Source organism: Oncorhynchus keta, chromosome 35 (genome assembly GCF_023373465.1).
Source record: "Oncorhynchus keta strain PuntledgeMale-10-30-2019 chromosome 35, Oket_V2, whole genome shotgun sequence".
Taxonomy (NCBI): Eukaryota; Metazoa; Chordata; class Actinopteri; order Salmoniformes; family Salmonidae; genus Oncorhynchus; species Oncorhynchus keta.
In genome coordinates this window covers 55,474,383-55,501,507 of record NC_068455.1, presented here as the reverse complement: position 1 = coordinate 55,501,507, position 27,125 = coordinate 55,474,383, and the positions used below count along the sequence as shown (strand labels likewise).

At 42.5% G+C, this 27,125-nt stretch overlaps 1 protein-coding gene across 4 annotated transcripts in view; it reads left to right on the top strand.

Moving 5' to 3' along the window:
* LOC118368646 (CAAX prenyl protease 2) overlaps positions 1-27,125 on the top strand; it is a 49,384-nt gene that overhangs the window by 1,054 nt on the left and 21,205 nt on the right. For 3 of the 4 annotated variants that reach the window (XR_004822399.2, XR_004822398.2, XR_008093199.1), the window contains exons 2-8: positions 1,210-1,312; positions 8,259-8,342; positions 8,418-8,496; positions 8,816-8,983; positions 9,316-9,387; positions 9,520-9,582; positions 9,808-10,204. Coding sequence is in view for 1 of the 4 variants with exons in the window: in XM_035752914.2 (XP_035608807.1) it covers positions 1,210-1,312; positions 8,259-8,342; positions 8,418-8,496; positions 8,816-8,983; positions 9,316-9,387; positions 9,520-9,582; positions 9,808-10,037 (799 nt within the window). In the remaining 3 variants the exon portion in view is untranslated. Of the gene's footprint in view, positions 1-1,209; positions 1,313-8,258; positions 8,343-8,417; positions 8,497-8,815; positions 8,984-9,315; positions 9,388-9,519; positions 9,583-9,807; positions 13,527-27,125 lie in introns of those variants that run through there. The other variant, XM_035752914.2, reaches the window with a different exon arrangement.

Sequence of the window (27,125 nt, the reverse complement as noted above, 5' to 3'; positions counted from 1 at the left end):
ACCGTGTGTTTAAAAAATAAACTATTTTGGTTATATACTACAGTAAGTGAAGTGGATTAACACCGTGGAAGGGAGGACAGTTGCAGGTGACCCAACTGGTTGGTGACTGTCATTCTATTAAAGATTTATTCAGTTGCGGATTTTGTAACAGAATGACGCATTTGAATCACTTAAGAAATCAGAAACAAAATTGATAGTTAGAAAAAATACTAGTTGGTAGGTCTATCTCATGTGGGAGAGAAATTAGGAAATATCTTCAAGATGACAGAACAGAATGACAAGACACTAGGCAATAGTTCTTAAACTTACCGAATGTAAATAATTTCAGCAAAATTAAATACATGTTGATATTAGTTATCGGGGGTCTTAACTTCAACATTTATTCTGTTTTTATGTGTTTTTAATAGGCCTATCTTAAGACTTTTTCTGGTAGATGTTATCTAAGAACCCTTTTACATTTTTTTTTCTTTATTTAACCAGGTCGGCTAGTTGAGAACAAGTTCTCATTTGCAACTGCGACCTGGCCAAGATAAAGCATAGCAGTGTGAACAGACAACACAGAGTTACACATGGAGTAAACAATTTAACAAGTCAATAATACAGTAGAAAAAAAGGAGAGTCTATATACATTGTGTGCAAAAGGCATGAGGAGGTAGGTGAATAATTACAATTTTGCAGATTAACACTGGAGTGATAAATGATCAGATGGTCATGTACAGGTAGAGATATTGGTGTGCAAAAGAGCAGAAAATAAAATAAATAAAAACAGTATGGGGATGAGGTAGGTAAAAACGGGTGGGCTATTTACCGATAGACTATGTACAGCGGCAGCGATCGGTTAGCTGCTCAGATAGCAGATGTTTGAAGTTGGTGAGGGAGATAAGTCTCCAACTTCAGCGATTTTTGCAATTCGTTCCACACACAGGCAGCAGAGAACTGGAACGAAAGGCTGCCAAATGAGGTGTTGGCTTTAGGGATGATCAGTGAGATACACCTGCTGGAGCTCGTGTTACGGGTGGGTGTTGCCATCGTGACCAGTGAACTGAGATAAGGCGGAGCTTTACCTAGCATGGACTTGTAGATGATCTACATTTATTTTGTTTCCTGCTGAACTACAGTGTTCTTGTACTAGCTTCTTGAGGGGTTTGTTTGTTTACAAAATGTAATTTTGACATGTCTGTTTGTGTCCATCACATGCTTGCCCCCCAGAGACCACCCGGCCGTTATCAAGAGGCGATTCACGAGTGTCCTGATCGTATCTGCCGTGTCGCCTGTCTTCGTGTGGGCATGGAAAATGTACACTGGCGTGATGGTGAGTCACAGCACAGCACTGTCTCAGCAACCTTTATTTAACTAGGCAAGTCAGTTAACAACAAATTTTTATTTACAATGACGGAATACCCCGGCCAAACCCGGACATCGCAGGGCCAATTGTGCGCTGCTTTATGGACCCCAGCTATAGGCTGACTGATATACTGCCCTACAAAGGCAAAGTGCATTGACTACGAATTTGGTAAAAAAGTCTTTGATCTGTTTTAATCAGGGGAGAGCGACCATTCTCATTGAGTCCATGGAAGTTCAGGGCCGACCGTATTAATGCAGGCATTGTTTTCAGAAAACAGAATCCCCCCCCCAAAAAAAATACACAAAGATTGCAATTTTTCTTTTCACTATAATGGGGGAGGAATGATAGTACCAATAATTGCTTCTAATACACCTGTTGACCTTTTGAAAAAGGTCAAAGGGAATTGAGGAGAGGGAAAGTGGATGAAAATACATTTGTTGGAAATGAGACTCCCCTTCTCCAATCGCGTGTCATCAGGCAAATAACGTTTACAGGGTGGAATCCCAAAATATGTATAAAGTACTAAAAAATAAAATTGCAAGTTGTAAAATACATTTTATAGAAGAATAAGTAGAATATATTCAGTGTTAGAGAAAACAGATTTCAAAACTTTTCTGCAAAGGACTCTGGTTGGAAACACTTCCTTGCCAAAAGGAGACTATCATGAGGGGAGGACCGTCTTCCATTTGCCTACTTAATGTATTGACACTCTCCTCAACCACTTATCGGTTTATGGGTCACATCGGAGGGAAAACTGACTTTTGCCCAAATGAGAAAAGGCCCTGGAGTAGCTCAAACTGCACATGCTATGTCTCCATGAGTCGCCATTTTAACCGACTTAATTTGGCTTCAATGCGCTAATGAGACTTTACATAGGAATGAGTGGTGTCATGTGATCGATGGCTTTGTGTGTGTATATATGTATGTATGTACAGTTGAAGTTTACATACACTTAGGTTGGAGTCATTAAAACTCATTTTTCAACCACTCCACAAATTTCTTGTTAACATACTATAGTTCTGGCAAGTCAGTCAGGACATCTACTTTGTGCATGACACAAGTCATTTTTCCAACAATTGTTTCCGGACAGATAATTTCACTTAATTCACTGTATCACAATTCCAGTGGGTCAGAAGTTTACATACACTAAGTTGACTGTGCCTTTAAACAGCTTGGAAAATTCCAGAAAATGACGTCATGGCTTTAGAAGCTTCTGATAAAAGAAATCAGCCAAGACCTCAGAAAATAAATTGTAGACCATCACAAGTCTAGTTCATCCTTGGGAGCAATTTCCAAACACCTGAAGGTTTTGTCTCCTAGAGAGGACCTTACTTTGGTGTGAAAAGTGCAAATCAATCTCAGAACAACAGCAAAAGACCTTGTGGAGATGCTGGAGGAAACAGGTTCAAAAGTATCTGTATCCACAGCAAAACAAATCCTATATCGACATCTGTTCCAAAACCGCCATATCCACAGCCAAAATGACCATAAACAAAGGGACTGCTGCTCTTTAAAGCTTGTTAAAGCGTGGTCACAAAAATGGCTCAAGAACAACAAAGTCAAGGTATTTGTGGGGCCATCACAAAGCCTGACCTCAATCCTATAGAACATCTGACCCTGGCTAAAAACTTGCTAGAAGAAGCCAAATACTAATTGTTCCAAAACCGCCATAAGATTTTTTACTTGTGAAAAGCTGAGTTGAAATGTATTTGGCTAAGGTGTATGCAAACTGTGTGTGTGTGTGTGTATCACTTGGGATGGAATCTAAAACAAACATTCACATTGTATGATTTTTAAAAGTAATTAATTAGCATTTTTATTGCATGACATAAGTATTTGATACCACAAAGATCATCCCAACTTTGGCCAAAGGACCTCAAATGACTTAAATGTAAATGAACATTTATCATGTTGGGGGGTGCTTGCAGAGGGACTGCTGCTCTTTAAAGCTTGTTAAAGCCATCCATCCTCCCCTCAATATGGTGCAGTCATCCTGTCCCCTTTGCAGAAAAGCATCCCCAAAGAATGATGTTTCCACCTCCATGCTTCACGGTTGGTATGGTGTTTATGAGGTTGTACTCATCCTTCTTCCTCCAAACACGGCCACCTCCATGAGTGGAGTTTAGACCAAAAAGCTCTATTTTTGTCTCATCAGACCACATGACCTTCTCCCATTCCTCCTCTGGATCATCCAGATGGTCATTGGCAAACTTCCGATGGGCCTGGACATGCGCTGGCTTGAGCAGGGGGACCTTGCGTGCGCTGCAGGATTTTAATCCATGACGGCGTAGTGTGTTACAAATGGTTTTCTTTGAGACTGTGGTCCCAGCTCTCTTCAGGTCATTGACCAGGTCCTGCCGTGTAGTTCTGGGCTGATCCCACACCTTCCTCATGCTCATTGATGCCCCACGAGGTGAGATCTTGCATGGAGCCCCAGACCGAAGGTGATTGACCGTCATCTTGAACTTCTTCCATTTTCTAATAATTGCTCCAACAGTTGTTGTCTTCTCACCAAGCTGCTTGCCTATTGTCCTGTAGCCCATCCCAGCCTTGTGCAGGTCTACAATTTTTTTCCCCTGATGTCCTTACACAGCTCTCTGGTGTTGGCCATTGTGGAGAGGTTGGAGTCTTTCTGATTGAGTGTGTGGACAGGTGTCTTTTATACAGGTAACGAGTTCAAACAGGTGCAGTTACTACAGCTAATGAGTGGAGATCAGGAGGGCATCTTAAAGAAAAACTAACAGGTCTGTGAGAGACGGAATTCTTACTGGTTGGTAGGTGATCAAATACTTATGTCATGCAATAAAATGCTAATTAATTACTTAAAAATCATACAATGTGATTTTCTGGATTTTTGTTTTTAGATTCCGTCTCTCACAGTTGATAAAAATTACAGACCTCTACATGCTTTGTAAGTAGGAAACCCTACAAAAACAGCAGTGTATCAAATACTTGTTCTCCCCACTGTATATACAGTGGGCTCAAATTACTGGCACCCCTGACTGGCAATGCACAAACAATATAATTATAGAGAGAAACTCAAAATACCAACACGTGAAAAATACTGTACTTTATTAATGTTTCAATGGAACCCAGCAAAATAATTTATTGATTTAATTCAAAATCAATGTCCTGCAAATCAAGGTTTCACAAATAACGGCACCCTTAACTATTATTGTAAATAACATCTACCAAAATTAAACCAGGAATTAAATTCCACTTTATTTAAGTTGATCTAAGTGTTAAGGAACTACATTGAGCCATTACATCACTTCCTTTTTCACTAGGGTATTAAGATGAGGTAACACGCATGCAATATCCCTTTGTCATCCAACACCAGGAAGAAAAGAAAAGAACTGGCAGTTCAGAAGGGACACATGGTCGTAGACTTTGTAGACCTTTATAAATCTGGTAATGGCTACAAGAAGATCCACAAACGATTGAATATACCACTGAGCCTTGTCAGGGCAATTATTAAAACATTCAATAGATATGGAACAGTTGAAAACCTCACGGGTAGAGGACGCAAATGCATTTTGCCCCACAGGATAGGGTGGAGGATCGTGAGAGAAGCAACAAAATCCTCAAGAATCACTGTGAAAGAATTGCAGGCCAGGTTTCAAAAAGCACCATCAGACGCCACCTCCACAACCACAGGCTCTTTGGAAGGGTTGCCTGAAGAAAGCCCTTTCTGATCACAAGACACAGACACAAGCTCTTGGAGTTTGTCAAACGTCATTTAAATTACGATTGGAAGAAGGTGCTCTGGTCAGTTGAGACCAAAATTGAATGTTTTGGTCAGATACAGCATCGGTATGTTTGGCGTCGAAACAGAGATGCATACAAGGAGAGGAACCTCATACTCACAGTGAAATATGGTGGTGGGTTAATATGATGGTGGGTTAGACCTCAATCCAATCGAAAAACTGTGGGCTGAGTTGAAGAGGGCAGTAAATAAGCGCAAACCCAAGATTGTGAAGGATCATGAAAGGATCTGCATAGAGGAATGGTCCAAAATCCCTCCAAATGTGTTCCTTAACCTTGTCAAACATTACAGGAAAAGACCATGCTGTTATCTTGCCAGAGGTGGTGGCACTAAGTACTAAATGAGAAGTGCCAATAATTATGAAATCTTGATTTTGGTGAAATGTATTTTGTATTAAATAATTGTAGGATTTTGTTGGGTTCCATTGAAACATTAATAAAGTACAGTATTTCTCACATGTTGGTATTTTTTTTGTTTATCTCTATAATGAAAATGTTTATTTTAAGTATTGTTTGCATTGCCAGTCGGGGGTGCCAGTAATTTTGGAGCATATATACACTGCTCAAAAAAATAAAGGGAACACTAAAATTAACACATCCTAGATCTGAATGAATTAAATATTCTTATGAAATACTTTTCTCTTCATAGTTGAATGTGCTGACAACAAAATCACACAAAAATGATCAATGGAAATCAAATTTATCAACCCATGAAGGTCTGGATTTGGAGTCACACTCAAAATTAAAGTGGAAAACCACAATTCAGGCTGATCCAACGTTGACGTAATGTCCTTAAAACAAGTCAAAATGAGGCTCAGTAGTGTGTGTGGCCTCCACGTGCCTGTATGACCTCCCTACAATGCCTGGGCATGCTCCTGATGAGGTGGCAGATTATCTCCTGAGGGATCTCCTCCCAGACCTGGACTAAAGCATCCGCCAACTCCTGGATAGTCTGTGGTGCAACGTGGCGTTGGTGGATGGAGTGAGACATGATGTGCTCAATTGGATTCAGGTCTGGGGAACGGGCGGGCCAGTCCATAGCATCAATGCCTTCCTCTTGCAGGAACTGCTGACACACTCCAGCCACATGAGGTCTAGTATTGTCTTGCATTAGGAGGAACCCAGGGCCAACCGCACCAGCATATGGTCTCACAAGGGGTCTGAGGATCTCATCTCGGTACCTAATGGCAGTCAGGCTACCTCTGGCGAGCACCCCAAAGAAATGGGCCCCCCAAAGAAATGCCACCCCACACCATGACTGACCCACCGCCAAACCGGTCATGCTGGAGGATGTTGCAGGCAGCAGAACGTTCTCCACGGCGTCTCCAGACTGTCACGTCTGTCACATGCTCAGTGTGAACCTGCTTTCATCTGTGAAGAGCACAGGGCGCCAGTGGCGAATTTGCCAATCTTGGTGTTCTCTGGCAAATGCCAAACGTCCTGCACAGTGTTGGGCTGTAAGCACAACCCCCACCTGTGGACGTCGGGGCCCTCATACCACCCTCATGGAGTCTGTTTCTGACCATTTTGAGCAGACACATGCACATTTGTGGCCTGCTGGGGGTCATTTTGCAGGTCTCTGGCAGTAATCCTCCTGCTCCTCCTTGCACAAAGGCGGAGGTAGTGGTCCTTCTGCTGGGTTGTTGCCCTCCTACGGCCTCCTCCACGTCTCCTGATGTACTGGCCTGTCTTCTGGTAGCGCCTCCATGCTCTGGACACTACGCTGACAGACACAGCAAACCTTCTTGCCACAGCTCGCATTGATGTACCATCCTGGATGAGCTGCACTACCTGAGCCACTTGTGTGCGTTGTAGACTCCGTCTCATGCTACCACTAGAGTGAAAGCACCGCCAGCATTCAAAAGTGACCAAAACATCAGCCAGGAAGCATAGGAACTGAGAAGCGGTCTGTGGTCACCACCTGCAGAACCACTCCTTTATTGGGGGTGTCTTGCTATTTGCTTATAATTTCCATCTGTTGTCTATTCCATTTTCACAACAGCGTGTGAAATGTATTGTCAATCAGTGTTGCTTCCTAAGTGGACAGTTTGATTTCACAGGGTGATTGACTTGGAGTTACATTGTGTTGTTTAAGTGTTCCCTTTATTTTTTTGAGCAGTGTATATATAAAATCGTCAGATTTAATCGGCATCGGCTTTTTTGGTCCTCCAATAATCGGTATCGGCGTTGAAAAATCAGTCGGTCGACCTCTAATTAGAACAGGGATAGGGTAGGCCGCCTTCTCGTTGGAGTGAGCAGCTGCGTCTCCCGCACTGTGGGCACAGTTGTTATCTGACTTGTAGATCATTGTCATATGCAGTTACATGCATACATGTTAGGCTGAAGGAGAGGACTCAACAATTCCGTCACTACAGATTCAAGTCATCTAAAAAAAAAAAAAAAAGATTTGTAACGTTTGAATCATTTTTCTTAGGGCTGCATGCCTTTTATGGATTGGTTTAGGCGCCCGCTAACCGATGCACTGGCGTCTTAAACTTTGGATGACGTAGTGGTGGAGTGTCGACTCAAGTAATTGATTCCTCGACTCCTTGCACATTGACTCCCATTTCTTTGTGTCCATATTAGATTCCACTAGGAATTCAGTATTTTTGAAACCGAGGCGACTGATTTAGTTGCCGTACTTCCGAGAACACACACTTGCATCTTTCACAGTGAGCGAGGGACGGAGATAGAGGGGCACAGTATAGGCAGGTCGGCCACCAGGCAGACGGAGTCAAAACCATGCGCTAGTCCTATCATGAATCAAACGCTGTATCTTGCAATTCTTTTGGCTTGTAATGTCTCAACCTCAGTAAAGCAGGGCCGAGGATACTGAAATGTTAGTTGTTGTGGAAATTTACCCACAATGCTGTTTACTTCCTACCTTTAAATTACACAACTTTCCCCAGGCCTTAATAGCCTAGCGTCTAGTTAGGCTATAACACAGAATATAAGGTTTTGGGATTTACTGCACTGTGCTTTTAATTTTTCGGGGGAAGAAAAACATCAAAGCTGTTTTTCGGTTTGCGAATTTTCTTAACGTTAAGGATCCCAATTTTGTTTAAAACGTTTAAACGTTCACATCCCTAATGCACATGAAAACAATTCCATGAATTCCATCAGTATGTCTCCTTTTGTTCTTCCACAGCCTGGTCCCTCGTTGCTGGCTCTGATGGGCATTCGCTTTGAGGGCCTCATCCCAGCCATCATACTACCTCTGCTCCTCACCATGGTAATAGAAACTCGCTTTGATCAACCTCTGCCTATGGTCAGACCGTTAGTTGACCTCTGACATTTGCTCTGGTAGGTGCTATTCGTTGGCCCCCTGATCCAGCTGGCTATGGACTGCCCCTGGGGCTTCATAGATGGGATACGGGTGACCTTTGGTGAGATACTGTCTGGAGATTATTATTCACCCAATATGTCTATTACTGTGTTAACCTGGAGTGGAGACGATTCATTTCTGCTATATGTCAAAGTTAGATTATGGTCTAAATCTTAACCTAAGATTTGCACGCTTAACTTGAGTTTTGTTCAAACCTCCCACTGACACCAATGCATGATTTATAAGTTCAGTGTGCCAATCTCAAAGTAGGATTCAGCCCTTAGTGCATCCATTTTTCCTGGACGTGTACAGTATCTCTCTCACATGCACATTATCGCGTACATCATCATCATCTCTGAAGCTTTCTCTCCCTTCCACAGACCCGTGGTTCTGGGCTCTGTGCCTCAGTGACATGCGCTGGCTGAGGAACCAGGTGGTGGCCCCTCTGACTGAGGAGCTGGTGTTCAGGGCCTGTATGCTGCCCATGCTGGTACCCTGCACCAGTCCTTCCACTGCCATCTTCACCTGCCCCCTCTTCTTCGGAGTTGGTGAGTCCCACCTAAAAACAGCACAGGGGGATCTTCTAGATCTTTCCTTGATACCAACTGAAAGAAATAGCAAATCAATTAGAACAGCTCTTAAACTGTGTGTCTATGTAAGTATATGTCAGTGCCATGTACTCCATTTAAATTTGCAGTGTACATATGCGAAGATGAGCGTTTATAAGGGGAATACGATTGAACCTGTGTTTTGTAAACTGCTGGATGCGATCAATTGAGTTGCACTATTCTGAACTCTCATAGGATAATGTGCCCTTCTCATCTATTTGAAATATAATGGTTATTTTGCTTGTGCAAAATATCAACCGTTTTCTTCGCAGCCCACTTCCATCATGTGATCGAGCTGCTGCGTTTCAGACAGGGCACCCTGTCAGGGATCTTTCTCGCTGCAGGTATACGATATTCATTGTTCCTCTACCTTCACTTCCATGTGCTGCTAGTTTGTTCTGCCTTTATTTTCCCATGCACCATTAGATTGTATAGGAGGGGTTAGTTAATGACTTGTTGTGCTGTTTGCTTTGCAGTATTCCAGTTCTCCTACACCGCTGTCTTTGGAGCTTACACTGCCTTCATATTCATCAGGACAGGTGAGCCTACAGCTTCTCTCTATCTGGTGTACAGAAAACACACACACGCCTAATATATGATTAATTTTATTTTAGGTAGTGAAAGCTCTACATAAATGATGTGTCTCAAGGTGCTTCACATTGTTTGGGGCTAACTCACCCCATCCGCCACTACTGTGTACTGTATAATACCAACCTGTATGCATTATATGCAGTCTTGTCATTCCCTTCCCCTCTGGTCATCAGGTCACCTGGTGGGGCCGGTGCTGTGCCACTCGTTCTGTAACCACATGGGCTTCCCTGCCCTTGGCATGGCCCTGGAGCACCCCCACCGTCTCACCGTCCTGTCCTGCTACTTGCTGGGGGTCCTCCTTTTCCTTCTTCTCCTCTTCCCCCTCACAGACCCCATCTTCTACGGCCTTCCCACCCCCGTCTGCACCCTGGCCTCCGTCCCCAGTTCCCTCTGCGTCTCCTGATCCCACCCCCACCAAACACCCCTCTGTATTAGATGGACCGATCCACTGAGCGGGTCGCCACCACCAGCCGAAAGGAGGAGCGGTCCAAGAACGAGGGGTGTTTTAGCTCTTCGGTCATGCCCGCTTGAGTCTGATTTCTCTGGTGGCATGTGGGAAGCTGAGCAGAGGTGAGGGTTTAGGGTATGTCAGGTATGGACACTCAATGCTATGGGTTGTCTCTACTATATATGCTGCTGGGGGGGAGCAGGGTAACTTAAATAGCCATTCCTTATGTTCAGGTCGCATTGGCTTTCAGTCAGTCAGTTAGCCAGTCAGTCAATAGGCTGGCCTACGTGGTCTGTAGTGTAGACTCAACAAGGAACACTATCTGGCTGTGACGCGAGGCGCTGTAGTAGTAATACTCTAGAGATTCGTGGTGAATACATCCGTGTTTTCATAGGTCCTAGATGCTGTATACGAGTATTTATTTACACATCTGCATGTTCTATAATGTAATGTTTATTTGTTTTATTGGTGGGGGATGTTGAGGTTTGGGCAGGATTGTTACTATTGTAAAGGGTTGGACGTGCAGACTTTTTTCCCCCATTATCTCTTCTATGACAGTTTAGCCATGATTCTCTCAGCTTTTAGCTCAAGCTGATATGTGAATTGGCTGCAAAGCCTTTCTATCCAACTGTTTAAGACGCCAGACAATTCGTGTTAGGCGATATCACAAAGGGTACAGTCTTTTACCCAGCCCTGTGTTCAATCATTCACTCTAGTTGACGCTCATTCCAAATATCCATTCCAAGTCATGCAGACAGAAGCCTATAATCACTAAGCTAACAATACCATTGCTCATTTGTTGGGCCAGGAGTATTTCCCAGACCATGTGAACCTGGTCAGGAAAAACTCTGGGCCCCTACCATTCGCTTCACACACAGTTCTACCCAGGGTTATCCATGTTAATTTTATTTGAGTGTTTAAAGGGGGAATTACCTTAAGCTGGGGTGCGATGACAGACCGTTTCCCCCTCAAGGGACTCAAACCCTCTAGAACACTCAGGTGTTTTCATATATATGTAGTTTTGAATGCTATCTACCCACTACTTAGCATGCTGCTCCATGGTGCAATACGGATGTCAGACAAGACGGCGCGTTTACATTCTTCGCGCACACCGAGCTATACTCCAAAAGAAGATAATGTACAGACTCCGACAGTGTTACATCGCAATGTTTATCCACTTACTCACTCATCTCAACTGAAACTTTGCATAGTTTAAAAAAAAATACTTTACTTATTTGACCAGGCTGTGAACATTGTAGTCCATTTCACTGTATAGACAGCTGGTTTAGGTGAAAATGTTGCTTTTATTCTTTTTTTTTAAATCAAATTTTACACTTATTTAGCAGATGTTACTGCGGGTGTAACGAAATGCTTGATGGTTTGTGGATTTTTACGGGGACTTTTTCCCCTTTTTATGAACCCGGCGCAATACTATGTAACAACTCCAGTTGACTAGACCAGAAGTGTAGAGTGGTTTATAAACTCGAAGATTTGCATCACACTGAATGTTTTGAAATGTGATGTCAAGGTAAATGGATTAACTAATCATTTTGTAAACCGACTCCACTGTGTAAATTGGATCCATATTTTTCAAGAGGCCCTTGCAAAAGGCTCTTAACATTCACTGACAGAAAGATAGATCTGTGAAGCTTTCTACCACAGCAGCGAGGAGTTGTCAGTCAGCATGTGTACTGTATAATCTATGAAGTAGTTACATTACGCTCTTCAGCAATAACTTAGTGGATGGAAAAGGACCAAAATCAGGGAATTATCTGAAATAGCTGTATATATGTGAATAAAAAAGTATATATGCCCATTTCTGTCGTTTAGAGATGAAATGTTAAATACTATGGTGCTCGGAGGTTTTGACATCAGAATAATGATCAGCCAGTATTTTGAGTAGATTGTTTGTTTAAGCCGACCTCAGATGGGCCATATATCCCCAAGTTGAAGGTTTTAAAATACATTCTCTTGAATGAACCTGCAAGGTGCATGCATCCAGACCAGCTGTAATGATCTAAAATGTACGCCAGAGAGCGCCAGAGTACCATGTCTGGGTGTTGTGCTGTAGAAATGTGAATCACAGGAACCTGGGCCCTTCGCACATCTGTTCATTAAGTTACTCTGATGGGTGGTCATCCGTCACTTGAAAAACCAATCAGTTCTTTTTTTATTCTGTTATTTCCTCTTCCTCTCATCAGACGGCTCCCCGTCCCAATAGAGAAGTTGGATATAGTCCTAGAGAGGAAAGGGGAGTTTGACCCGAAGAACTTAGATAGCTACCTGTCTCTCTGTTGCGCATTCTCTCTGATAAATTAAACAAAGACTCTAGCCTTTCTTTTTCGAGTCAAACTCTAAACTATCTTGCTGTCTGTCTCACATCCAAAATGATGCCCTTGAATGTTTTGGCCTGAGGCGTTGGCCTAGCCCCTACAAAACCATTTTGGGAGTTCAATCAATCACCGGTACGCAGACTCAGAGATGTTTACCCCTACAGAGACAGGCTTGTCAGGTTCAGGTAGCTGACAGATTTACTTTTGTTGTCGAAATTCACACATTCACGCCTCAATGTCGAAGCTGTGTTGAATTTGTATTCGGTAGGGTCAGAAGAAGCACACGTAGAGAGATGTTTCAATACAATCACGTTTCATCTGCGCTCAACCGTTGTTTATCATTCTCCCACATCATCAACATTGTCCCCTTTTTGGAAAATAGATTTTTCGTGAAGATTGTCCCTGACTCGTATTGTATGGATCCTGCCTTAGGATTCACACTTCAGGCTACTTCTCACCACTGCTTTTACTTCCTTTTCCTGTCATTGACTTGAATTGAAATCCGGTAGACATAACTAGGCTTCAGAAATGTTGACTCCACTTTCCTGCTGAAAAAACTGTCGCATTGTATTTGTTTTTTTTCTTCATTTTTCTCTCAAATGTCCTAGCAAAACAATCGTATCAACAGTACTCTTAAGTAGTGACTTAGAGTATATGCATAGAGCGGAAATACAGCAGTGGATACAGGAATATATATATATATATATATATATTTTTTGTAACTGAATATGTAGCTCTGCTATTTTAGTAAAACCACACAACAGAATGATTTTGAAGCTTGGATTTTTCACTCGTCGAATACGTGCTGTGACTCTGACCTGGTTGTAAAAAAAACACACACACAAAAAACAAAACAATATTCAGATGTTTTTATTGAAGACTTTATTTTGTAAATCAAATCTATTTTGGTGACATGGACTTGAATGTACTGATATGTGCATGTGTATTTTGTGTGTGCAATGCCATTTTTTTGGGGGGAGACTTACCAATCTTGAATGGCCAGTGTTTTTATGATGACAATCTTTTATGAGATCTTATAGAAATCGCACACTGCAACAACAAAAAAAATCTCAGCCATTCAGAAATAAACTAGCTAATTTTATAAATCCTCTCTGGGTGTTTTGTCGTGTTTTTGTGCCCGATGTTGTGCTTTTCACTTAAATCAATGACTGAATGGTTGAATTCCTATATCTGTCCCAAGTCGTTGAGTGCTCTAGGTACCGAGTAATGATCGTATTGAGTCTGTTTCTGATGTCAGATTTCCAAACGTCCTTTTGGGTGCTAAAAGTTAGCCAACCATATAAGCTAGACCTATAGTCCATATGGTATTGATCATCAAATTTCATTTGTCTTGATTTTCTTATAATGACCAGGTAAGACATCTTTCCTCTCAGTCCTTATACAAATACTTTAGTTGTGTAACTAATATCTATGTGTATATTGTTCCTGGCATACTTAATAACACACTTGTGTCATCACAAGAACAGCCCAGCAAATGATTGAATCATTAGTTCAAGGCCAGGCTCCAATTCAGTGGTGCTGCAGACACTTTTACACGATGGAAAGTTGTTGTCGCTTTGTTATAGTCATCCTGGGGATGAGTAGACGCATAGACGGCCTGAGGTTTTGAGCATGGTAATCAGCCATTGCAGAACGGGGATGTGAGGACACCTTGTTGGCTGAAACTATAGCTTGCTGAAAGTAGTACCCATTATACTGTAGTAGCTCCCCTGAGAGTGTGTGTGTATGTGATGGTGTGTGCGGTATGCTGATTTATTTAGTTTGTCATCCCCACACAGTTATTTTGAATTTAACAATATGTCCAATATGTCCTGGGAGGAGGATTCCCTATCTTTTATTTCTGTGGTCTGGATCCATCAAGCATGGATTCTTATGATGTTTTCTGATGGTGTTCTAGTTATTCCACCTGCGTAGTTTCTGCGCCACACTCAAGTCCCCCGTGGCCTTTATCGTACTGTGCCTCACCCATTTCTTTATCTGTTGTCGTACACTTTGCACAACTCTATTTCTCTAAGGCTTGCCCATGTTCAAGGGCTGTGAATCAGGCATCGGGAAAAACGTCTCAAGGGAGAGCGAACATTACTCGGTCCCTACATTTTTTTCTAAACGGATCTGAACGGGGCGGTGTGGGCGCAAGCACGCAGCCTCTCTGACGCAATCAGCACTGCGTCCTCCAACGTTGATCTCTATGTTAATTTTCATCTAAATGAATTAGCGCTAGAGGCGAAGCTAGCTGGCTGTAGAGTGAGTGTGTGTCATACGCGTGGATGTCGGCCTACATGAGACTCCCATCATGTTTTTTTTATTTTTATGATGTCTGTGTCACATTCAATTCCACATACTGTCTCTTATGAAAGGAGCTGATTATGGAGTTGCCAGCATTACTCCAATAAAGCTTGATATGTTCGCCTGTTTGTCATTTAGATTCCTCCTCACCAGAATATGGGTACGACTATGAAATAACCCCGTGAATTACGACGTATCAATACTGAAGGTTTTTACACCAATGATTTGAGTCTTGGCAGCCATTGGAATGCCATCTGTAGGTTATCATTCACACTGATGTATGGGTCTGGTTATTTCTACATTTTACGGGCCTTCCTTCTGCAGCTTCCAGATGTGGTGGTTCTTGTTCTCTAAATCCTAACCCCTCTTAACTGTACTCTCAGATTATTGCAGTGAGACAGAGGGTGATAGCTCAGTTGCTCAGAAACCACAGAGAAGTATTACTGTAGATTGGCCCATAACCGTCATAACACCCAAGTTCCTAGTACTTCAAATCCCATGGTGAATAAACTAGTCGGCCTGGTTAGATAAAGTAATCTGTGGAAATGTGATAATCTACCCTAGTGTTACAGGCTCTTCAAACATACAGCTTTGAAAGTAAATTTCATGAAGTTCCTCCAGTTTGTGACTGAATTGTTTAGATCAGGGGCAGTGTGGGTTGATGACTACCAGAAACATATCCCTCCATTCTGCCCCCCAAACAAAGTGGCCTCTTCAACCCAGACTACCTGCCTATTGATCCCTTCCTTCGCAATGTCTCTCTTCCTCAATTCTTTCAAGGCCCGTGGCTAAGTCGCTTTGGATAAAAGCGTCTGCTAAATGGCATATATTATTATTATTATTAGTGACAATGTTGAAGACAGACTGGGGAAAGTGAGAAGAAAGAGCGAGGGAGATGTGCCCGGTTCCACGAGAGGGCAAAAGGGGCCTTAGCCCTCTACTTACTTACTGACTGTATTGTCCCTGTGGGTAAATTTTGTTGCAGTGTCATGTGGCTTTTAAATACACAAAAAAATTGACAATACCACTTTAATAACAGTTACGCACCAATAAAAATAATAATAGTAAGAAATAAAACAAAGAAAAGACTAGCCTGCTGGCCTTACGGAGTCAATAGGAACATTCGCCCGAGCTATTTAGCAGGGATATCACACCTGGCACAAATGATTGTCTCGTTCTGTTTTTCCTGCTGAGGGGTGCCCTATACCTTTGCCCAGAGGGGAGTAATTCAAAGTCCAGGTACAGGGGTTGACTTGGGTCTAAAATGACTTTGTGAGCCTTACCTTAAAGATCTCATCCAGGCCTGTCTGTTTGACTTCAAGTACCTTGCTTGCTGTGGTAATAATCCTTCTCAGCATGTTTCTCTGGCTGACAGTGGCATTGCCAAACCAACAAATAATGCAAAAAGTTAAAATACTCTCTCAGTTGAGACTTGTGCCAACTCCGTTTTAGTTTTATGTCCCTATTTAAAAAAATAGCAAAAAAATTCAAGTGAATGAGTGACGGGTTGGCGCCAAATCTGTATCTCCGCTGCAACGTGTCGGTACCATGGAAAGAGCGCGCTGCAGAGTTTGTTTGTGTGTAGGGGGTTATGGAAAACCACTGGGCGGTTTGGTAGGACTCCTTTGGGGTTTATAAAACGCTGGGGGAACACTGCTCATCTATGGTAGGCTCCGTGAATAACGGGATACGCCTCCGCCTGTAATATTTGATTTATAAGGACGGGTCAGGCTTACAGTTGAAGCTGCTTCACTCGTCTCTGCCTCGCCCCACCACTACATAGTTTAGTTAGCTTCTTAGCTATCTATAAAAGGCATTCGTGTTATTGGCCTATTTAGCTCTAACTAATTTGCCACTGCCACCATGGATATCGGAAATGAAACCACCAAGGCCGCCGCCAAGCACCGCAGCGTTGACGCTGTCGAGCTCTGCTAGTTCGGCGTGAAGACACCCCCCCCCTTCCACAAGTGCCACCAGGATGATGGCTTCATAGTTCCTTTCATCCCCGAATGTTCCTGACAATCTTGGAAGAGAGGAGCCAGCCCAGGTTAGCCTTGAGTCCTACAGCCGCAGGTTTTCTGTCCAAAAACTGAATTAATTAGCAACTGGTTATAGGAAGAGTGGCTGGAATAACGTAGACCAGGCCTTCGCCCAAGGCGGTTATTCTAACTGGTAGCATGCTATTGATAAAACCAAAGGATTCGCTAGGCACTCATCAAGCAAGTAGCATTTGAAATGCACTGCACTGTGGGGGGAAAACTTGTTTATTATGCTGCATTCACATAGGCTGTTTTGTAATAGGTGAATTACCCGTTATATCTTGTAGTGTACCTAATATCCATTGCCGAATATGCATTGCTTTACTGTGTAGGGCGCTGTCCATTGTGCTGATACAGTTTAGCGGAGATGGGTTGCACATATGTCAGAGTCAAGGCCCGCGGGCCACATCCGGCCCGCGAGAAGGTTTTTTACGGCCCCTGGGATGATCTTGATTTATTATTAGAACCACACGCACCAATACTACATTTCCCACAATGCAACGGTGACGCACCGAGCAGTAGGCTGCTTCATTTCAATATTTATTGGCACAGCAGTTGTCAGCATCACAGTAAAATTAACTTTCAGATACCCATCAAAAATGGCAAAACGGAAGGTGGACACTGAGAACCGGGGTTTCAAACAAGGTGGGAGTCGGAGTATTTGTTCACGGACATGGAACAAAGGCTACAAAAGGCAGAGGAATTAAAACGAGGCCTCAAATCTCGACAGGCTCTGTTCAAAAAGCCAAATCACAAGGCCAGGCTGCTGTCAAGGCCAGTTTTATTTTGGCAGAAGAGATCGCTAAATCAGCCCGGCCATTTACGGAGGGGGATTTCATCAAAAACTGCATGATTAAAGTTTGTGACGAAGTTTGCCCAGAAAAAAGGCAACTCTTTTTAAATGTGAGTCTGAGCAGAAACACCATTGCCGAGAGAGTAGACCAGTTGTCCATCAATCTAAAAGAGCAGCTTGTGAAAAAGGGAAAAGATTTCATTGCATATTCCTTGGCTGTGGATGAGAGCACCGACATTTCTGACATTGCCCAGTTGTCAATTTTCATCCGCGGAGTGGACTCCAGCCTAAGCGTGACAGAGGAGTTTTTGGCTTTACGTCCTATGCATGGCACAACTACGGGCATGATTTGTATGAAGAGGTGTCAAGATGTGTAAATGAGATGGAGCTGCCTTGGGAAAAACTCGTGGGTTTGACAACCGACGGAGCACCTGCGATGTGTGGACACAGGAGCGGACTGGTGGCGAAGATACGGGAAAAGATGCAAGAGGAAAACGCGACAGGTGAGCTGACAGCTTATCATTGTATCATACACCAGGAAGCGTTGTGCGGTAAAGCCTTGAAAATGGAGCATGTAATGAGCATCATCACGCGCACAGTTAACTTTATCAGAGCCAAAGGTTTGAATCACCGCCAGTTCAAGGCATTTCTGACGGAGTTAGAAACGGAGCATGGTGATTTGCCTTATCACACAGAGGTGCGATGGCTAAGCCAGGGAAAGGTGCTTCAAAGATGTTTCTGAGCTTCGTGAGGAGATTTGTCTGTTCTTGGACAGCAAAGGGAAAGACACAACACAACTCCGAGACGAAATGTTTCTGTGTGAAATGGCTTTTCTGTGTGACATTACGAGTCATCTGAATGCAATGAACTTGCAGCTGCAGGGTCGGGATCGTGTCATCTCTGATATGTACAGTACAGTGAAGGCATTTAAAACCAAACTGACTCTGTGGGAGACGCAGATGCGGAAAGAAAATTTGAGCCACTTTCCCAGCTACCAGTGCGTTCCCGAGCGCACAGTTGGCTGATAAAATAGGTATGCTTGCCGCTGACTTTCGACGCCGATTTGCTGACTTTGAAGCACAAAAAAGCAGGTTGGAACTGCTCGGTAACCCATTTGCTGTTGACGTGGAAAGCTCACCACCAAACCTCCAAATGGAGTTGATTGACCTCCAATGCAATGATGCACTGAGGGCAAAATATGCGGCAGTGGGTGCTGCGGAGTTCGCCCGTTTCCTCCCCGACACAATGCCCCAGCTGCGCATCCAGGCTGCTCAAACGTTGTCTATGTTTGGCAGCACATACCTGTGTGAACAACTGTTTTCTTTGATGAACTTGAACAAAACATCACACAGAAGTCGACTTACTGCTGAACACCTCCACTCAATTCTGAGGATTTCCTCAGCTCAGAGCCTTACCCCAACATTGATGAACTTGTGGAAAAGATGGGACACCACCAAGTATCACCCTCAACCTCAAACAAGTGAACATTACTGTGCAATCACATATTTAGAGTTTTTACTCAGTTCAAGTTTAAAAGTTAAAGTTTAATATTTGTTTTCACTGCATGTTACTTCTCCTTAAACAAAGTGTTGTTTTTGATTAATAGATTTTTGCACTTTATTTTATTGTATTTCAATCCAATTATATTTTTAAAATATTTCAGTTGAGTGGATGATAGAAAATTGCTATTATTGTTTTTTTCTTTGAAGTAAATTTAGCCCACTTTTGCTAAAATAGAAAATATAGGCTACTGATGGTGCCTTGAATACCGGTTTCTTTCATTTAATGTTCATGTTATGGGGATTTTTATATAAAGAAAATTTGTCTTTTGTGTCTGTTGAAAATTAAAGATTACTGACAGAGCCATAAGAAAATATTGCTTTATTTATCTGATCATATTGGAATATATTTGTTAGGTTTTCAGTAGGTTCAATTAGGTTCACTAGACTATATGCGTCATTTAAAAATTTTTCAATGAACATTCGAACAGTCCGGCCCTCGGCTTGTAGCTAAATTTTTTATTTGGCCCTCCGTCCATTTGACTTTGACACCCCTGGGTTAGAGATTTTGCGTCAACCTGTCACTTCAAAAGCTCTCAATGGTCTCGGAGTCTCTGCATTTGAACTTTGTTTATTGTGGTATAGCTTGAGTTTGATGTTTAGTATTAACGGCATTAGATAGTGTGGGCGAGGGCTTACTGTAATGTGTGTGTGTGTGTGATGGAAAGTGTGTGCATTCTCACCTTCTCAGGGGCACCTGGAGCTGTTTACCGAAAACATGAATGTTTAACCTCACTGTCAATGCTATGCATCATGAGTGCCTGGGAGGACGATTTTCTCTTCCAATGGAAAATGTCAGCCCTCTGTTTGAAAAGAGAGACCAGGAGACATGACCATGCACAGGTCAACAAAGAATTTGACTCTCGACATTTGACGTTTGTCTGTTTTTCCGAATGTCTATGGGTGAAGTCAAGTAAATGTCGGTTTTTAACATTTTAAGTTGAGACACTGTTACCTAACTCTGTGTTGGTCTGTTTCACATCTATTAAGTCAAGGGTTAAAGGGAAACTCCACTCAAAACTATATATTTTTTGTTATATTTGTTTCTCCATTAGTTCTCTGATACAGTCCCCAAATGTTTTGCATGTCAGCAGTCAAGTTTTCAAGATATTGGACATTCAAGAAACAAAGTGTCACCGGCCACACCATTATGAGATTGTAAAATTCATCAAACTTGACTGCTGACATGCAAAACATTTTTGGTACTGTATCAACAGTGGACTAATTGTTAAAAATACAAAACCAACATGTTTTTGAGAGGAGTTCCCTGGGATAGGGGAAAAAATAGTGTTACGTTTAGGAATGAATTCAGATTGTTTAAGTTAACCTTTTAAACTCGTGGGAATTGACCTGTATGGATAGAGCTTCATGTAAATGTTTCTTACAGAAGAAATATGAAAAAACATATGCAAAACCGTGGTAGCAATTGAAATGGAACAGTTTGTAGATTAGGGGGAAATTATTAAACCTACATTTGAGGACGCAACAGTTCACCTGACACAAGACTGAATTTGAACATCACACTGTTGATTGTAATGTGCCTTTTACATTTACTGTACTTTTCTCCGCATTTGTTGATAACGAAATCTGAAAACACTCTGGGCACATTCAGTAATATGGAAAATGTGGTGTAGTGTGCAACATAAGACACAGAAATTACACGAGTTTGAGTGAGAGGAATAAGTGGCGTCTGCAAGTGGCCACATACCTCTTCAGTGTGCACAGTTCCTATGTAATATCAATGCACTTTCATGACTCGAAGAGTCCTCCACGATAAGGTGCTTTTTTTTTTTAGCTCCTAGCTGTGCCGTTGAACTAGAGCAAGCGAACTTGTAGTTGTTTTGTTTGGAACACAACATTGCATCTCCGCCATCACACAATAACTATTATTGTTTACGCAATACAAAAACGGCCCATTTATTCATCTCAATCTGGGTCAGTTGGGCATAATTTGAAGAGTGGTGTATTCTTGGATGCCAAGGGAAGCCAGGCTTGTCTGGTCCAAACGAGTACGACATTGTTGCCGCCTGTTTTTATAAAGATTTATTTTAAATTTGACCTTTTATTTAAAACAGGGAGTCGCAATTGAGATTAAAATCTATTTTACAAGAGAGCCCTGTACACATTACAATACAAACAGAATATTAAAACAACATACATGTGTATAAAACAATAAAATTCAGCAAAATAAAACATGTATAAAAGCAATCACATTCAACTACATAGAGGTCCTCATTCAATAATGTAAACTGCCTGAGTGGCACCAGCACATATAAGCTGCAGTGAATTTTGCAGATTATTCCACAAATTTGGGGCATAAAAACAAAATGCAGATTTTCCCAAATCTGTGGAGACTGAAGGGACCTCTAGTGTTGTCCATTCCTGTGAACGGGTTTGTTAAATTATGATTTTTATCTTAATTAATGATGTTACATATCTAGTGAGTTTCTGTCAGATTGCTTTGTAAATAAATCAAAGAGAATTCAGCTCTCTTCTCGCAGACAGAGGTCCATCCCACATTTTTGTACAGACTACAAAGATGAGTCCTAAAATGAGTCCCCTGTGATAAAACGTATTGCTGAATGGTAGACTGTGTTCAAGGGTTTTAAAACAGAGGTTGTGCCGCATGCATGTAAACAATATCACCAAAATCCAATACAGGGAGAAGCGTTGTTTGAACAATCTTTCTCCTATTTTTAATACTAGGGCATGATTTATTTAGATATAAAAAAAACTATCTTGGATCTTAGCTTCTTAGTCAGATTTTTGTATATGCGTTGTGAAGAACAACTTGTCGTCAATCCAGACACCCAGATACTTGTATTGAGAAACAAGCTCAGTTTAGGCTCCATTTATAGCGCAAATATGCAGGTCCTCGGGGTAAACATTTCGTGACCTAGAGAACAGCATGTTGTTCTCTAATTGTTTTACTTGTTTTTAACACTAATTTAAGATCTCTGAATGAAATTCATGCTGAAGTTCACGAATGGCCTGCTGCACTGAGGTGGCACAGGAATACCAAACTCATCTGCATAGAGATGAATATTAAGTGTTTCCTATGTCATTAATATACAAAGTGAACAATAATGGACCCAAAATCAAACCCTGAGGAATACCTTTTTGAATCTCAAGAAATTCAGATTTAACATCTATCACCATGGCCTGAGTTCTGTTGCTAAGATAAATCTGAAACCATAAACGGGTTGTATATCTCAGGCCTACTCTTGAATTTTTTTTCCAGTAAAACAGAATGAGCACACCTTTGACAGGTCAATGAACAAGGCATTGACAAGATCATTTACAACTAGCATGGTTGCTGTGGTAGTACTATGCCCAGGCCTAAACCCTGATTGGTTTATATTAAGAATACAAGTATCAGATAAAAAGGAACGAAGTTGTACATTAACCAAGGATTCAAGAATCTTAGCTAAACAAGTTAGTCTTGAAATGGGGCGATAGTTGTCAAGATCATTTGTATCCTCACCCTTATGGAGTGGCAGCACATATGCAGATTTCCATGCTTTTTAAATATTTCCTGATAACAATGTTAAATAAAAAATGTGCGTTACCGGGCCAACAATAAGGGGTGCTGCACCAAACTACAAATATTAACATGTAAAAATGTCAGCTTTTCTGCATTTAAAATCATACGGAGTTTCAATACAAGTCAGATTACTTTGAGATTTCAGAACAACAGGAGACTCAAATATTGGATTATGCCTATTAGGAAATGAAATAGCAATTACATTTCTCTGGTTAGCACCATTTGGCATGTCACCATTTTCGGATACAATATGTGAAACTCTCAAAAAATCTCATAAGACGGGATGGTAAAAACTGACTTACATGTAATCCTAATAATATTGTCCTCACTTGTAGCATTGAATGCAAGAGAAGCCAGTGAGCATTTGGCATCCCTTGACAAAAAAAAGTTAAAGTATCAACATGTTTTTCTACTTGCACGCACACACAAACAGAAATCAGAAGCTTGGACAGCCACATCATATTTAGCTTGGACTAAATTGTTTTTGGTATCTTTTAGTTGTGACTGTATTAGACTGGGCAGAGGTGATTTGATGATGTTGAAATGGTGCTGGAATAGTTGAGGCAGCTCCTGTTTTCTTTGTGACTTGTGGTAACACTCTGTGGTTTTAAATCAATAGTTGTTTAGTGTTCCGAAAATGTCGGAAACATTACTTTGCTTGACTATGCTGTAGGTCAACTGTCTGTTACATGCAATATGCGTTGTGGACTTCACCAGACAGAGGTTGCTATCCATTTTTGTGATAAAACAAAGGTGTGGTTGAATTTATTCTGCCACTGTCGTATTATTGTGTCTGCCTTGAGGCCTATACATCACGGTCGCAAGGCATGTGAATGAACAGGTTGTAAAGCAAACAACGCAATTATCACAACACATAGTTTGTAATATGGGGGGTGACGTCTAACTTTGACTTCAACTAGAACTATCTTCCTGGCGCAAGTAGTTACTGTACTATGGAAGGCTAGTGGACAGGCTTCCCACTCCGTATCAAATGATCCATAGCCTATGCCAAATGCCTCTAGGGTCCATAGGGCAATAGAGGGATTGTTGTTGGGGCATTTCAAGCCCCCCCTCCCCCACACACACACACACCCGCCTCCCTCTCCCTGGGGATAAATGCTGTGTGAGGATAGAGCCTCATATCCACCACACTGGATGTCTCTGACCTGCTGGCTAATTACAATGGCAACACCGGCTCACTGTAAAATCAGACTCATTAATCCGAGGCGCAATCCAAATTTGGCTGACCGCAGTGCCCTCATGCAGGGGATATTAAATATTATCACACACACACACTGTCCCTCCCTCATGCAGAGGATATGAGATTCCATTAGAGAGTGTTGGCATCTTTTATCGGCTCAGAGGCAACAGCTGTTAAGGGAATTAAGACATGCATCAAGGAAGACACAGATTCCTACTCAGGTAATAACGCTGTCTTTCCTCCCTCTGTTTCTATTGTATAATATGCTTACATCACATATTCTCTTTGTGACATTCTAGTCCATGTTATCAGTTGTCTCAGCATCTGCCATTTAGAACTTGTGTCATGATTAGGTTTAAGTTGAAATGTCCAGAGTTTTTCCTGCTAGGGATTATAGTCAAGTCAGGAAAAACTCCTGGCCCTATGATGTAATTACATAATTATCTGTCCATTTATTATTGAAATGAAACTACAGAGTCAGATGAAATGGCTTAGTACTTATATAGCCAGTGACTCACTCGTATGGAGTTCATTAGAAAGTGCATCGGCGATGCTATACCCACAGCAACGGTTAAAACATTTCCAAACCAGAAACCGTGGATTGATGGCAGCATTCGCGCGAACCACTGCTTTTAACCAGGGAAAGGTGACCGGAAACATGACCAAATACAAACAGTGTAGCTATTCCCTCCGCAAGGCAATCAAACAAGCTGTGTCAATATCGAGACAAAGTAGAGTCGCAATTCAACGGCTCAGACACAAGAGGTATGTTGGCAGGGTCTACAGTCAATCACGGATTATAAAGAAAACAAGCCCCGTCGCGGACAAGGATGTCTTGCTCCCAGACAGACTGACAAACTTTTTTGCTCGCTTTGAGGACAATACAGTGCCACTGACACGGCCTGCTACCAAAACCTGCGGGCTCTCCTTCACTGCAGCCGACGTGAGTAAAACATTTAAACGTGTTAACCCTCGCAAGGCTGCAGGCCCAGACGGGATCCCCAGCCGCGCCATCAGAGCATGCGCAGACCAGCTGGCTGGTGTGTTTACGGACATGTTCAATCAATCGCTATCCCAGTCTGTTGTTCCCACATGCTTCAAGAGGGCCACCATTGTTCCTGTTCCCAAGAAAGCTAAGGTAACTGAGCTAAACGACTACCGCCCCGTAGCACTCACTTCCGTCATCATGAAGTACTTTGAGAGACTAGTCAAGGACCATATCACCTCCACCCTACCTGACACCCTAGACCACATATGTCAGAGTCAAGGCCCGCGGGCCACATCCGGCCCGCGAGAAGGTTTTTACGGCCCCTGGGATGATCTTGATTTATTATTAGAACCGGCCCGCAGACCGCAGCAAGCCGGCAGCCCGCAGATCTTTTACACGCACCAATACTACATTTCCCACAATGCAACGGTGACGCACCGAGCAGTAGGCTGCTTCATTTCAATATTTATTGGCACAGCAGTTGTCAGCATCACAGTAAAATTAACTTTCAGATACCCATCAAAAATGGCAAAACGGAAGGTGGACACTGAGAACCGGGGTTTCAAACAAGGTGGGAGTCGGAGTATTTGTTCACGGAGGTAGCTGGAAAACCTGTGTGTCTTCTGTGTGGAGAAAGTGTGGCGGTACTGAAAGAGTATAATCTGAGACGACATTATGAAACGAAACACGCGGACAAAAACAAGAATATGGACATGGAACAAAGGCTACAAAGGCAGAGGAATTAAAACGAGGCCTCAAATCTCGACAGGCTCTGTTCAAAAAAGCCAAATCACAAGGCCAGGCTGCTGTCAAGGCCAGTTTTATTTTGGCAGAAGAGATCGCTAAATCAGCCCGGCCATTTACGGAGGGGATTTCATCAAAAACTGCATGATTAAAGTTTGTGACGAAGTTTGCCCAGAAAAAAAAGGCAACTCTTTTTAAATGTGAGTCTGAGCAGAAACACCATTGCCGAGAGAGTAGACCAGTTGTCCATCAATCTAAAAGAGCAGCTTGTGAAAAAGGGAAAAGATTTCATTGCATATTCCTTGGCTGTGGATGAGAGCACCGACATTTCTGACATTGCCCAGTTGTCAATTTTCATCCGCGGAGTGGACTCCAGCCTAAGCGTGACAGAGGAGTTTTTGGCTTTACGTCCTATGCATGGCACAACTACGGGGCATGATTTGTATGAAGAGGTGTCAAGATGTGTAAATGAGATGGAGCTGCCTTGGGAAAAACTCGTGGGTTTGACAACCGGGAGCACCTGCGATGTGTGGACACAGGAGCGGACTGGTGGCGAAGATACGGGAAAAGATGCAAGAGGAAAACGCGACAGGTGAGCTGACAGCTTATCATTGTATCATACACCAGGAAGCGTTGTGCGGTAAAGCCTTGAAAATGGAGCATGTAATGAGCATCATCACGCGCACAGTTAACTTTATCAGAGCCAAAGGTTTGAATCACCGCCAGTTCAAGGCATTTCTGACGGAGTTAGAAACGGAGCATGGTGATTTGCCTTATCACACAGAGGTGCGATGGCTAAGCCAGGGAAAGGTGCTTCAAAGATGTTTCGAGCCGTGAGGAGATTTGTCTGTTCTTGGACAGCAAAGGGAAAGACACAACACAACTCCGAGACGAAATGTTTCTGTGTGAAATGGCTTTTCTGTGTGACATTACGAGTCATCTGAATGCAATGAACTTGCAGCTGCAGGGTCGGGATCGTGTCATCTCTGATATGTACAGTACAGTGAAGGCATTTAAAATCAAACTGACTCTGTGGGAGACGCAGATGCGGAAAGAAAATTTGAGCCACTTTCCCAGCTGCCAGACCATGAAAGAGAAGCTCTCTACCAGTGCGTTCCCGAGCGCACAGTTGGCTGATAAAATAGGTATGCTTGCCGCTGACTTTCGACGCGATTTGCTGACTTTGAAGCACAAAAAGCAGGTTGGAACTGCTCGGTAACCCATTTGCTGTTGACGTGGAAAGCTCACCACCAAACCTCCAAATGGAGTTGATTGACCTCAATGCAATGATGCACTGAGGGCAAAATATGCGGCAGTGGGTGCTGCGGAGTTCGCCCGTTTCCTCCCGACACAATGCCCCAGCTGCGCATCCAGGCTGCTCAAACGTTGTCTATGTTTGGCAGCACATACCTGTGTGAACAACTGTTTTCTTTGATGAACTTGAACAAAACATCACACAGAAGTCGACTTACTGCTGAACACCTCCACTCAATTCTGAGGATTTCCTCAGCTCAGAGCCTTACCCCGAACATTGA